Source organism: Thunnus albacares, chromosome 13 (genome assembly GCF_914725855.1).
Source record: "Thunnus albacares chromosome 13, fThuAlb1.1, whole genome shotgun sequence".
In the NCBI taxonomy this organism is placed as follows: Eukaryota; Metazoa; Chordata; class Actinopteri; order Scombriformes; family Scombridae; genus Thunnus; species Thunnus albacares.
In genome coordinates, this window is record NC_058118.1 from 13,308,637 (window position 1) to 13,324,067 (window position 15,431).

The 15,431-nt window shown below is 37.5% G+C and overlaps 1 protein-coding gene across 1 annotated transcript; it reads right to left on the reverse strand.

Moving 5' to 3' along the window:
- Window positions 1-2,419: 2,419 nt before the first annotated feature.
- LOC122995559 (complement factor B-like) lies at window positions 2,420-13,852 on the reverse strand. The gene is made up of 18 exons (XM_044370866.1): window positions 13,619-13,852; window positions 12,720-12,926; window positions 12,442-12,627; window positions 12,138-12,314; window positions 10,820-10,906; window positions 9,757-9,896; window positions 8,159-8,303; window positions 7,934-8,071; window positions 7,549-7,653; window positions 7,308-7,445; window positions 5,952-6,058; window positions 5,341-5,461; window positions 4,925-5,063; window positions 4,566-4,642; window positions 3,580-3,680; window positions 3,364-3,493; window positions 2,981-3,033; window positions 2,420-2,819 (listed from the first exon to the last, which is right to left on the reverse strand). Exons 1-18 carry the CDS (start codon window positions 13,674-13,676, stop codon window positions 2,643-2,645), a joined length of 2,286 nt encoding a protein of 761 aa, XP_044226801.1. The 5' UTR covers window positions 13,677-13,852; the 3' UTR covers window positions 2,420-2,642.
- Between the last annotated feature and the right edge of the window lie 1,579 nt (window positions 13,853-15,431).

Genomic DNA, 15,431 nt, shown 5'->3' on the forward strand with positions numbered 1-15,431 from the left:
GAAAACTGTTCTTCCCAAAATAAAAAAATATACACTTCCCTAAATATTACTGTATAGCACGAGCACACCGAGTATTAACAGACAGCACCCAAATTTTTACAGTATGCCAAATATGCTTTGGAGGTAAGATTTGAATTTCTGTTGCAGGAGACACTGAAATTCCGGTCACCACATGCAGTGTGCACATTGTTAGCAGACAATTAGCATATAATGCACAAAATATTACAATAAACCAGCAGGTTCTTGTAAATATTCGCTTTACAGAAGTTATAAACTTTAAAACATTCCCAAATTGTGTCAGTAATTTTACCAGGCTGTATGATCTGTAAACTGTGTAACTTAGGAAAAAATAGTCATAGAGTTAATATTGGATCATGAGGATGTCTTGTCATACTATGGGAAAACTGATGTCCTCCTGAGTGATGCATATCTCTGTAAAGGAGCAAATTATGTGTTCTGATGTAAATTGTAATGGAAATTTCTCACCCCAAAGCCCTCTGTGCTATGTGTGATGGTATTGTGGGAGTTGTGTATGAGGCCGGTAGATAATTGCTTGCTTCTTCCACCACCGTAAAAACTTGAGTTATAGTATACAACAAAATAGTTATAACACAATATAGTTCTAGTGTTACAGCGATGTGTGTCTGTGGTGCTCCACAGTGCGATTTCTACTAATTGCTCCTCTTCTCCAGGTGGAGGCAGTGTGGCATAGACTAAACTGCATTGCTTTCTGAGGTTTCTTCCTGGAACATGAAGCTGTCACAGCTGTTTGTTGTAAAGTGTGCAGAGCGTAAAAAGACTGGGTCCCGCTGTATTGCTCAGGCTGCACTACAGCGTCTATTCACAGGCGCGATCCCACTACTGAGCGGCAAAGGGGCTTTGACCTGCTCCGTTTCCGTCCTGGGCCCGTTCACCCCTACTTAGACGACCTGGTGGTCCCGAGCTCCTCCAGGAGCACCATATCGATACCGAACTTAGTGCGGACACCCGTTCGGTATAGTCCGCTGCAGCACAGAGCTCCTGAGCACAAACGATCCTCCAGCCTCAGCCTCCCGGTAACTTGGATTACAGGCGCCCCCCACACCCGACGAGAGACACCTGCATTAATCGTTAGTTTTGGGATTTAACAAAAGTGATGTCACCAAGAAGCACGCTCCAGCGGCATCTAGCAGCGAAAACATTAACTACAGTGTTGAAGGTTCATCAAACAGGTCAACAGTTTCCCAAAGATCACTCACTGATGATGTCTCATGTTTTTAATAAAGATACATAGTTTTATAACATATCTTTATGGCTAATTGCTGTTTTAATCTATGCTCATTATGAATTTATTGATATCATCCTATAGACGGTTGACAAATTAAAGGAAAAGCTGGTACAAGTCTGAATGCTTGACCCCTAAAGTGAGGGGATCCGGTGGCTCTGTTATGCTGTGGGGGGCATTTTGCTGGCATGGTTTGGGTCCACTTGTCTGCTTAGAGGGAAGACTCCCTGCAAATCAGTACAAAGTTGTTCTGAGTCATCACCTTTATCCTATGATGAAACAAACCAGTATTTGTATCTGTATTTTTTGAGGCAGCAAAATTATTTGTATTTGCATTTGAATAAAAGTGGAGAGAGGTTTAAAAATCCTGTTTTTGTTTTTATTATGCTCTTAATTTTAGAAAATTAGTGTTACAATAAGGGTTCATGAATAAACTACCTTAAGAAGGAGATCCCCATTCCGGGTCTCGAACTTGAGTCTCCCAGATCATAGATTACTGTGCTGATTACTGAGCTAAAACTTTACTCATTGCCTCATTGCAGACAGACCTCTACCTATTTATACACCCATAACACAGAGACAGCACACCACATAACATATAGGCAAGAACTTCAAAGGTGATTATTGCTTTGCACTTTTCATTTATTGCCTATGTTTTACTACCTAACATTGTGGAAAGGAGAAGGGGAACAACAGGTTATGGAGAGTCCCTTGGGAGCACTACGCTTGTGTCAGCTGCTTAGCTTTATCTCTGGGGAACACCCCCAACTCTGGGAGTGATGTCCATATTAGGAAATGTGCATCATGTAGCAAGTGGATGTGACTCCCCTCGTTAAGACCTGCTGATAGACGTAACAGCCTTACTTCTGAAGTCATGCTTGCCACCAGTGCCTACTGTGAGGGGTATCAGTTCATCATCATAGTTCTCAGCTCCAATGGCAAAAATGTAAATGTCTGTAACAGACATTTACAGAAACCTTTTCAGCAATGTAGTAATTCTTTCAGTCATTCCTTTTTTTAATGCAGTTTTAGAAAAGGCCTGAGAAAAGTAAACTGTTTCATAACCTGTGATTGTGAATGTATAAACAAAGTGTAATTTAAATTACACTAACATTAACTCTAATTCTACATTAAGTTATTGATACTCAGTATATTGATGTGATGTTGTAAAGTTTGTCTGTTTGTTTATTGATAAAATCGACTCATTGACATTGAATTTATTACATGTCAAAAAAAGGGAAATTATAACAGTGATACAAATCATAAATACTCCATACAGAAAAGCCATAAATGGACAAATAGTGAATCTAAAATGTATATCATCTCACTCTATATACTGTCATATGGCTAACTCAACCTCAAATCAGAGGAAATGTATTTAGCTGTCCAAAAACTTAAGTGGTGCGTACTCATCCTGGGTGTCATCTCCAAGGACATCTTTGAGGAAAGGTACAACTTTGAAAAGATTAATATGGAAATCTCTGGAAGTGGCGTCTGACATTGTCTGACTGCCTGACGTGCAAAGTTTCTTGGTTCCCCAGCTGACCACTGCAACCTGGGAAATAAATCGTTGGTTACTTTACATGATCAACAGGAAATTACTCGTTCAAATTTAATCATTTCAGTGGGTTTTCTTTTCAATATATTACTTCTGAGTAATATTTGTCATCAGGTGATACTTTGTGATTGGATGCAAGGAAAAGAACAGCTGTTTACCTGTATTGTGCGATACATGAGATAGTCTTTGACCACAGCACCTCCAGAGTCGCCTGTCCCAACAAATTCACACACACACACGCACACACACACACACACACACACACGTACGGTTACATCCAAAATAATGGGCCTCATTTACAGATCTGCACCAGTGTTGCTCATGTTTTAGTATATAAAATGCATCTAATCTGAAATCTTCTATAACAGATTGACACTTTACTTGATAACTGAGACTTAAAGGGCTAAAGACTTTGGAAATTGAATAGTATTTTTGTGTATGTGCACACACTTTCTACAAGGCTCAGGATTTCACAGAAGCCTAAATATCCCATTAAATGTGATAAGGATATTGATAAAGACATGACATAGAGGGAACATACCTGTACATGCTATATGATCTACCTGAGGAGCCAGACCACCAGTGCACAGGAAGTTATCAGTCACAGCAACCTCTGGATCTTTCGTTGTTATACCTTCTGCCTCTAACGCATGGCTGATGCATTCATCTCTCTGTAAAAAGAAGAACCAGCTCAAGTTGACTTTTGGGTTTTGATACAAACATCAGACACAACACTGCTCAGTCATTTAAAACTCACATTATCGCCGATCTTAGCGCGGACAGTTTTTTCCTTTACATGGCTTCTTGACTTTGTCAGGAAATAGAGTTCTTCAATATGATTCTTAAACAGGAGATCCTCTATATGAGAGACCACAAAAATACAGTTATTAAACCTGAGGCTCCAGCTGTTTTGATCTAATGTTGATGTTGTTGTGACTAAGTTGACAAAAGAACATCCACTGTGTAGTATTTCCTCACAGTGTGGAGGTCCTGCATGCTTTCAGAATTTAGGCTGACTAGCACTTCTGTCCTTTATTAGTTTTAGAGAAGTTTATGCTCCAGCAACCCCAGCCAAACTTGTTATTTGAGATAACGTTACATTCACTAAACACATTGGTTAGTCGTCATCCTAAAAGCTGTACGTTACAAGTGAAAACGTCATATCAGCCATAATAGAATGACAGTTCATTTTTCCAAATCATATTTAAAATATTAGGACTAAATTCACTGCAACACAAGAACAAGTTTACTTTATTTAGCAATAAGCTACATGTCTTCTACAAGGATCATCAACTGATGAGTATGCTGACTCTCTGCTCCAGACGTTCAGCTTTAGCAATTTTGCACAAAATCATGTATTTTGTCATCAAGTGCATATTTAAGATCCCTTTAACAAGATTCTCCTGTAAAACAAATCAGCTGAAAACATTAAAAAGTTACAAACTAAAATCTACCAACATTCTCATTGTAAACTAAAAAAATATGTGCAGTGTGAGAACAAAAGCTTGAAAGGCAGCAATAGCAACTAAGGGAAGCAGGACTTAGCAGACGGTCAGTTGTGGTTCATTTAGCTGGAAATATCAGATAAACTCAAATGTTACTTTAATGTATTGCAGCGTATTGCAGACTGTAAAAAGAGTCAATTTAGGTCAAATTGCCCAGTTCTCCATAAAGATAAGCAATTTTTAGTATTTATGAACCCCAGGCTGTGGATTGGTGTCACAGTGTGTCACAGTGTGTCACCTTGGTCCTTGCAGGTGGAAGTACCAACCAGTCTTAGAGCATCACTGGTCTCCTGGGTGCAAGGTATGCAAACAGGTCTGAACGAGATGCCAAAAGACAATATAACACAGAGAAGATGATGTTCCAAGTAAACAGCTTTTAACACAGAATGTTTATTTATTTAAAAACATGCCATATTACAAATGTTATTTTACTAAGCATACTTCAGAATTTGTGATTAATCTATTAAATCTGTGGACATGTTTGTGTGTGTTTGTTGAAATTATCTTCACAGTAAGAAGCGTTTATCAATAAATCCTCAGGCAGGACTGAGAATGTAACAACAAACCCAGCAACAGTGATGTAGACAGAGCTCTTACCTGATATAATAGGAGAATTCAACATATTCCTCCAGTTGAAGGAGAGCCACATCATAGTCATAGAACTCCCGCACGCCTTCATCCTTTTTAGCCTTGATATTGAATTTTGGGTGTAACCTGATTTTTTTAACCCTTCTAGCTGTAAAAGAGACACAATCAAGTGTATTATTGTTGCTGTAATGAGGAGTAGTAGTAGACAGTATGGGAAAATGTGTATCTTTAAAATCAAAATACTTTACTATAGCAAACTTGAAACTTGGAAATATCCATTATCAAAGCAAATAACTTCACTGGGTACCGTAACACTTATTTTTGTTGATGTAAACTTCTAAAATGCCAATATGTCAAGTTCAGGTAACTGAAGAGAGGAGACATAATTAAACATACAGACATCACAGGAAAATTTACTTACTTACCTTGATCACCAATGTCAACCTCGATGTGCTCCTCCCTATCTTCAAATTTGAAGCAGTGAGCAGCAGTCAACACAAACTCTTTGGTCACAAGAGAGCCAAGGCAATTTCTGGATCCCCCATTCTTAGAATTTAAATGATAAATGGATTAATAAACAATGTAATGTCATAGTTATATATTATGCAGAAGCAAGAACCGATTTCCTGTTTTTGCGTTTACTCAGCAGAACATCTGGCACCACAGCAAAAGACAACATGGACAGCAAAGCATGCTGGTAGACAATTAGGAAGCAGTTTTTCCACAAAATCTCACATCTGAGGCCCTGACTCTGGTACTGTGTTGTCACTGAACCAAATCTCTGTGCATAACCGTTCACTGGTCACAGTTATTCTCCTTTGTGGAAAGTATATTCCTCTAATTTTACTGTATTCAGTCTTCCAATCACGTGTAGGATTCAGTGATATCTAGCGATGAGGGTGCAGACTGCAACCAAATGAATACACTAATTAAAGCATACTTATGAATATTATATTCCATTTCTGCTAAGTCCGTTCCACTAGATGCCACTAAAGTCTACACACTGCACCTTTAATAGAAATTCTGAAATATTCACCTTGATAGTAATGGATACTACCCATGGAAACCTTTTCCTCTGGTACTTGTCACTTCCTACAGTTGTTGAATTGTAAAGACCACACATGCCCAAAACTTCGTCTGCATCTGCATGAAAAAAAAAGCATTATAAAACAACAAATTCAACGTTGCTCAAGTTCATGGTTATATCAGTATAGAGTAAAGGCTCAGTATTGACACTAGGAAGAGGAAGTTGAAGTGCAACATAAAATGAGAGCCCCTAAAAAACCCGGAGTGAGAAATAAAACTGACTGACAGTCTTCTTAGACTAAATACTTGATATGACAACTATCTAGTGTTTAACATTTATTTGTTCAAATGTTGATAATAGATGGAGACAATGGTGTGGTTTTGATGTAAATATATGTTGAAATGCATTATTTACTTGTGTGATCCTTCCTAAGGTGTCGTCTTCCTGTTAAACTTATGTTTTTACTGGTCTACCCTATTAATGGAGACAGAAATATGATACCCTCTTCATTATCTGTCCACTTCACCATCAGTGGTGTAGGGCTTCGTATCATATAGAGACACCATAAGATCCAGAGTGATTTTCCACCTGCTCTTAAGTACTTTAGGAGACAAATGAACCATGTTCTGTCCTCCAGTTATTATCCTATATCTCTCTAGTGTCGAATTAGAGGTTGGAGATGAATGCTTGTAGGTAAACGGTGACACATAAATGCCTTTATTAAGGCTTGGATTTCATTTTGTATTCCATATCTGATTAAAGATCCCCCCCATGTTTTAAGATGTATACTGTATATAACACTCTATGCTCTGATATGGTTTTTCCACAAAAAAAAGTTCAATTTTCTCATTAAAATGCTTAAATCCCATCTACTTCTTCTCATGCACTAAAAAACCCAGAATCTATGAATATACAAATATTTGTCACTTCAAAAGTTTAACTTGTGGACACAAGACATCTCCTACTTCACTGTAAAGTCCATTCTCACTGTTTCAAGTTTTCCACTTCACACTTGTGTAAGTTGCACACTGGTCCACGATTGACTCCAAACTAGTTGTGGTGTCTCAAATGCTGCTCATAGGTATACCCCTTAAATTTCAGATTTTTGATAAGCACAGAGAAACTTTTCTCCTTCAGCAAATGAATGTGAAAACAGCCTTCTAGTGTCAAACTCTGCAATATATCATTCTGCACAGTGAAGCTCAAACACCCAACTGAAGTAACACAAAGAAAAACACATTTTTGAGTGGAGGGGGACCTTAAAAGCAAACACAAGGTGTAGTGATGAATAATTGAAGTAGAAATGACCAAAATGTGTTACCAGATTCATTCAGCCCTCTGCCATTACTTTCAGAGATGACTTACCAATTATTTCATCAAAGGCTTCCTTCAAGTTTATTAAATCATTTTGCATTCTGAAGTAATGCCTGCCACCAGTCCCTGTTGCGAGGGGCTTCAGCTCATCATCAAGGATCTCATCTCCAATGGCAAAAATGTAAATGTCTGTAACAGAATAAAAAGCAGTACAATCATCGCTGAGTCGAGACACATAAACTAACTCAAGCTAAATTTAATTAAGTTGCAACAGATCAAATATAAAACTCACCCAGATAGTCTTCTCGTGATTGAATGCCCTCAGTGTGGTTCATGTACACCATGTTCTTTATTTTTCTCACAATTGGTTCAGGTGAACCACCCATATTATAACCACCTGCAATGAAAGAAAACAGTTTTCCCTGCTTTAACCTTTGCTCTTACATAAACATAATTCAATTGTGTTATTAATACTTCATACAGGCTTTATACTAACAACTTTAAATCTGTGCTAATTTGATTACAGTTGTAATAAGACTACTGGAGTGAATTCATGCATATTTCACACATTAAATGGTTGAGGTATTAAATCCATGATTTGCCTACAGTGAAAGCTTCATTGCAACTTCATTGCAGAAATAAGTACATAAAATATCTCAAAAGGGAAAGGAAATGACCATCTGTAAAAACGATGAGGACGTGACGATGTTCCTTAAAACCTTCATCTTTAACTCGTTGCTTTATCAAACCCATCTCTTCCAGGAAGGTCCTAAAGACTTCGATCAGATTTGTTCCAGCAGTGTCTCTGTCTTTGACTGAAAGCACACAAACACACAGTAAAACATAACGTTAGGATCAAGCCGTTTATTTTTTTAGCAATGTGTCTGATCTGTTTGACTTACTGGTTTCTGTAAAAGTGTCCAATTTAGTCATCAGAGTGCTTAGTGTTTCTCTACCTTCCATGAAATCCAAAATTCTGGAAACTCTAAATACTTCAGAGGAGAAAAAGAGGACCTCATAGTTTGGAGTCACGCTAAAAGATGAAATCTGTGGAGACACAAAGAATATCAGTTAAGTACAAGGTGAATGAGTTTTAGTATTGTATGAACTTTTGACCTGAATGTGTATAAACATGCAAACTTGTGGAACTGCTGTGAAATGTTTTATTAATGCAACACCTCCACATGTATCAAACTGCTTATCGTTGTTATTTTGTTGAGTAATTGATCCATTTATCAGCATAAAGAGTATCCCGCAGTGTGCACTGACAACAAGCCAAGGGACCAACGCCAAGGAGCGTCAGTCAAGATTATGATGTGTAATTCATAATGAAATTATGATGGTCCCAATAGCCAAACGGGATGAGATTATGTTTGTACATGTTATGTGCACAGTGTGTGAAATGTGCCCTAAAGGTGTGTCAGATAGAGTTAAATGCTTCATAAGTCAGCTCACACCAAAAATACTGTACAATTTATGACTTCATTGTAAAAATCACTATGGAAGCAGTTGATTTCTCTGTAGAGCCATAAATATCATTATAATAGTCACATGAGTAAGAGGCAAAACTGTTCATTTCCATGAATCAGTTAAAAACTAAAATGTATGTTTGTGCTAAAAATGTATAAAAAAAAAAAAAAAGTCTGTTGGGGATGTATGGAAACCCAAAGAGCTCAAAATTGAATAAATAAATAAACAAGACATTATGAAAAAAAAGAAAAAAGTGACATAATCATAAGTGACATAATCATAAGTTAAATCCAATAAATGTTTTAGACGCATCTCTTTTCATAAAGTTTATTGTGGGTCATTTTTATTTCATTCTAGCAGTTTTTGTTTGAAAATGAACAGTGCTACTTTTCCCCCCCAAACTCTGTTTATATTTCATCAGGCCATTTTCCCCGATGAGCATTGTTTTTTCAAATGCAACTTTTTATCAATACGTTTTTGTCCGTCAATCCGGACAATCAAGGAAGAGCCAGTTATGTGACAGGCTGTTGGTTTGGTCTCAATGAGCGGGCACCTCGGGTGTCCATATCGGCTGGTCCAAATGCAGAGTATTTGTGAGAAGAATACTTCTAAATAAATATAAAATAATGCAAACTTGCTAAACTACATAATTTGTCTGACCCACCGATAATACTGTCCTCCTTTGCGTCACTCTGCCAAGCTCAATACAAACTCTAACATGTCATTTTATTCTTTATAAGATCAAGTAATTGATTAAATGTCCAGACTAGTCACACTAACTGCTGCATCCATCAACAGCAATCTCTACTTTCACTCCATGTGCATCCTTTAAATTGAGCCAACAATCAGCAAAACAATCACAATGCAACTCACCTCTCTATTCCCAGTACAATGTTGCTGACTGTTGGCAAATTTAGCATGAAGGAGAAAGAGTTCTGTGGCGGCCACCCTTTCCATTAAAAAAGCACTCTAAAACTTTAATATATAAACTTTTGAGAAAAGCTCAAGAGAAAAGCTGCTTGTTTCTCACCTTTGAAATAAGTGATTTTGTAACATTTGTTGCATTTTGGATGTATTCCTTTTGGATGCTCTCGGAAATATCCACAGCGATGTAGATGTTTAGTGTCCCATTTTTTGAAATCCTGATTTTTCTCCCCTCCTGTGTGTCAACTGAACCATCAACAACAAATACTGTTACTGTTCCATAAGCTATATATGTCATATGATACTATATAATGTCATCTATCAAGAACTTAAAGGACGAGTTCACAATTTTTCAAGTCTGTCTTAAAACAATAGTCATGTGCCCAAATGAACATTGACACATGTTTTTCTTGCGCTAATCATTCCTCTATTCATACTGGCCATTAGAAGTTGAAGCCATTCAGGCATCCAGATGAGTCAAATCAAGTAGATATGTTTCAACGTTACAGTCTTTTTTAGTGCCTACGTCCCTCTTTTTGTTACTATTCTTCCACCGCAGCTCAACAGGGGAACACAAAGAGGTAATTTGATGTTAAAAAGACTGTAAATGTGGCAGATATCCACTTGACATGACTAACTCAGACTGCTGAAGCCTCATATAAGCTTCAGATAAACTTTTAAATAAATTTTTGCACAAGATGACTGTGTGGATTTTGGCCCCCATCACTTACATAGAAAGTGCATTTGAAGGGGATCTTTTAATAGCCAGTATGAACAGGAGGAATGATTACAGTGAGAAAACCTCTTTCAGTTTTCATATGGGGACCTGACTGTTGTTTCAAGACAGACTTGATAACTTGTGAACCCATACTTTAATACAAGAGAAGACAAGGCAGTGTCCTCTGAATTTGTTACACATTAAAAACATCCTTACCTGCAGATTTGCTTGTTTAGATTATATTAATATATACAGAATTATTGTTTAATGTCAGTAGTTTTGGTGCAATTAACTAAAGAAGAGGATAAAATATAAAATTATCACTCGTTTTGAATGAGACAAAATGTCATCAGCCTCACTACTAAATTATAGTGTAGTAAAAAATGATCACAATAGAATTTCAATCAAATTTAAAAAAAAGATAATAATATCATTAGTTCCATGACCTTACCTGTTGGCTCATAAGTGGTGAGGCTGCCTTTGATTGCACTGCCAAATGCCTCTGATACCTCTTGTGAAGTGTCATAGGTGTGTCTGTCTGCAAGAAGCAAAAGCCACATGAACAAGGGTTGGAATAAATATAACAAAGAAAAGTGACACAAAAGAAAAAGCTCTGCAGACAGAAAACAGCTTCTGTGAACATTATTGAAGCAAAACAGTTCAAAAGTGGTGGAGATTTCAGTGTTCATGGGTGGGAAGTTGGTGAGGGATTGTGTCCTAGTGAGTGCTTAGCATGTCTGTGTAGATCCCACCTGCTTCTGCACAGGCACTCTCACCAACCAATAGGACATGATCCCTCACTGGCTTCCCACCCGCTAACACTGCCAGTAGCAGAGGTTCATTGATACAGTTTGATTTCACCTATTCATCATCCAGCCGAGTCAATTCAAAAAATAACAGCGGGTTTATTTCACTTAGATTTTTAAAGAATATATATTTTTACTATATTTTATTTTTTAATGGTAAATTTTATTTATATATTTATATCACCTGTCTTTTGTAGTAGATGTATTTTTCTCTTACTTTGTATGGTTACTTGTGTTTTCTCTTGCCTTGTTTTTTGATTGTTATGCACCACAACACCAATTTGCCACAAGGTAAATTCATTGTATGTGCAAACCTACTTGGCAATAAGCCTGTTTCTGATTCTGACACTTTGGACTGTACTGGGTACTCACTCATCCCAAACAACAGACAGTTGCAGAATTAAAGACGCAGCTGCCTTTTTTTTCAAGACAGAAACTATTGTGAAACAGGAACTCATCAAAAGGTGAAGATTGTATGCAAAATACAAGTTAGTTACCGTAGTTACTTAGTGAGATAGCTAACAATTGTGTTGTCAATGAATGAGCTAGTGTGCTAACTAGCCAACATCCACAAACTGGCCTATGCCACAACATTGTTGATTAAATGTAGGTCACAGTTAGGTCAGCATAGGTCTTTTTGTGACATAGAGAGCTGAAGCCATGATGTCACCTCTGAGCTAGCTTTCTATTGGATGCTGTGGCGTCAGTGGCGTCAGTGGCTACCACAGAAATGGACTCAGTCATTCAGTGCCATTTACTGACTGGCATAAAAACTATGAGATTAATAGATATTAAAGAAAATGTCACATTAACGTCTCTTAATTAACTCGACAACCCTAGTCATTGCTTTTGAATGTTGCAGCTTTGCTGTTGCAGGCGGCTGTCATGCAGAAGAACTTTTCATGGCAAAACTTTGGTCAAATAACACAAAATGTCAACAGAGTTTGTAGGTATCTGTCTTACAGTAGCATGCTGGTTCTTGGCCAGTCCACTGGCCGCTCTCCAGACACACTCTTTCGCTCGACCCCACCAGAAAAAGATTGGTACTGCAGCTGTATTTCACTTTGTCACCAACATCAAACACATTCCCTGTTCTTGTGGCACCAGGTGGGATGCCAGGATCAGCACAATTATCTCCTGCTGTGGTGAGAAAAAAAGACAAAAGATAAGTCATAAAACAGTCATGAATTCAGATGTATCTGAAACCTGAAAGAAAAAAAGAGAAGGAACAAGTAGGGATGGATACAGATTGCTGTTCAGGACTTACCATCACGGCTACAGATGGGAGTGGAGCCGCTCCACTTCGTGTTTGATAAGCAAACACGTCTGAATGAGCCACGTAGTTTGTATCCAGAGTAGCACTCATACGTGGTCTCATTGCCCACAAAGTAAAACTCCTGAGGAGGGGACACGTTTCCATTCTCCAGCACATTGGGGTCTGGGCATTCAACCACTGCAAAACAAGATAAAATGATCTGATCAACATTATCATGTAGAGCAGATGGCCTGAGGCAAGGTGCAACACGTCATCTTCACATCACTTACTCTTGCATCTCTGTTTACGAAAACGTTTGGGTGCTGGTCTCCAGCTGCTACCGAGCTGACACAGACGGATCAAAGCAGGGTATGGATAGTAGCCCTCAGGACAATGGTAGACCAACATGCTGCCTACATTCAGATTCTTGGTCAGTGTGTAATTACCTCCCTCAATTTCTATATTCGCCTCTGTGCAATCACACCAAACTTCACCACCTGAAAAGAAAAGACACTTATAAGGTGTAGATGAACATCTATGATTTTAGAAAGCTTCCTCCACATCCACTGTTTTCACAAGCTGAGTCACTACTCCTCACAGTGATTACAAGTTGTATATTTTACATTTGACCACATTATTCATGTTTCTGCTTCAGTGAAAACACAATGAATATTACTCAAAATTGGCACTAAGAGTAGCACTTTACAGGAACATAAAATGATCTTACTTCAGGAATCAGTCATTATGATAACTTTTACAAACTCTCGATGGTCTATTTAATGTTGAACTGCTCCAGAAAGCAAATAGTTCAGACTGGAGAGAAAATATTGGATGGTATTTTTCACCTGGAAATTTACCTTCACTAGTCAAATTGATGTTTTTCACCTTTTTCAGCAGCATTTAAAATTGCCACACAATTGTACATTATTGCAGTCCTGTTCAAAGTTACACATGATTGTTTTGTAAAATTCTGCCATAAATGAAGAAATATAATTCTAAAATATAAAAAATATTACGTCCAACTATTTAACAAATGGTAGCATAGCACCACCTATAAGATAAATATAAATACATGAATATCATGAGGAAACCATGCCCTGAAGACAATTAGGAACATTTAGAAATTCAAATGATATATAAAATATGTGTCACTAAATTTCTTTTATCTGAAGTTGAAACAGGAGCTCACCCATGCAGAGGAGACATGAAAGAGCAGTGAACCAAATCCAGTGGACAGAAAATCCCATGTTGAACCTTAAACTGGGGAACAATACAAAAATGAGAGGATTTCACTGGAGTTGTACATTTATTTCAAAACGGACAGTGATGTTTCAGACAACCTAAGACCATCCTGGTACTTATTAACTCCATGACAAACAAAGGCAGATCAATAGTGTGTGTCCCTCAAAAAAAAAAGACATTGCATTAGATATCAAGTAGATTAAAATTACTTGTGTTTCAATCCATTTTACTAATATAGAAATAAGCAGGTTACTTTTATTTAATTATATTCATTACGTACTGTATTAAAAATCACCTGCAGTAGAGTTTTTTTAAAATATTAAAACTCTTACGATGTACAAAAAAAAAAGGAGAAGAAAAAGATCTTTGGTTCCTATCATGAAAGACATTTAAATAAATCCAGTACAGTTTTTATTATTGTCCCTCTTTAATGCTGTAGTCCAAATGACTTTGTTTTGTGTGTCCTGACCTAAGGTAGGCCATGGCTGCTCCTTATTTCATCCAGGATTGTCAGGTAGAAAAAACAAATCGTGAAACCAAGACAAAGTACAAACGTTTGCTTCATCATTTCCCGAAACACGAAGGCACATTTGAATATTGCTTGTTGACATGTTGATTCGGTTATTGATTGTGTGCTCTGTCATACCACAATGGTTAACTGCAGTAATTTGACTGACTTCACTACTCTTTATTTGTTGCTAATAGTCTCAAAAGGGTGAAAGATTCACTGGGATACAACTGTGAAGAGTTAGTCAGTAAAAAAACCCCCAAATATACAGTGTTTTAAAACTGAAAGTTCAACAGGGGACAGCAAAACCTTGAAGGTTGAGGGTAAGTGTGCATGTACTGCAAACATACACACACACACAATGTTGGTTGTATCAGTCAAACATTAAACTACTGAAGGTCACTGAACAGCTTTTATGTATTTAGCAGTTTTAAGCTGAACATCATCAAAACTTCTCGTCATATTTTCAAGTCACTGCATTGTTTCTTGAAAATGATGAAATTCCTTCTCTGTTTCCAAACAATACAAACACAACTGATAATTTAACAGCCTCTCAATTTGTTTCAGGTGTGTCTCTTGCCTCTCAGAGGACTGATTGATTAAGGCCTGATAATTTGGATTTGACATTATATTGATGCAGATGTGATGTTACATAGCTACACCTTTAAAAAGGTTTGTGAGCTACATTTGATGAAATGTGACAAAGTGAGAGTAAAGGCAGGCGTCTCTTTTTCACCAAGACAGGCTTTCCAGGTGATAGAAGGGGACTTAAGGATGAGTCGGTCAGTGACAGCTGGGGACCAGGCCTGTGTTGGCTGGACATGACCACTATTTTTACAGTTTACCTTAAAAAAATAAAAAGTCAAACATCAATTGCCATTGTATAGCTTTATTATTAGCGTTATTGTGAAATTCACAGAGGAACCTTTCTGAGTTTGTAAAATTTGTAAGCGTGCAACAGTTGTAATGTTTTTATTTGTAATTTATTAACTGCAGTCGCTTTCTAAAGGAGAAAACGCTTTTCCATTTTGAACACTGTCCAAAATGTCAGCTTCACACACCATATAATCTAACTGATCTCTATGAAATTTAGTGAACCCTGTACTGATCCTTTTGACCCCAATGCCTCTCCTCTAGTGCCGCCCTCTGCACAAATCACACTACTGGTGATTCCTTCTGTAAAATCCTCAGTATTTGTTCCATCTGACATTTTTGTGGCATGTAGGAGCTGCCAGCAGAAGCTTTAGGCAGG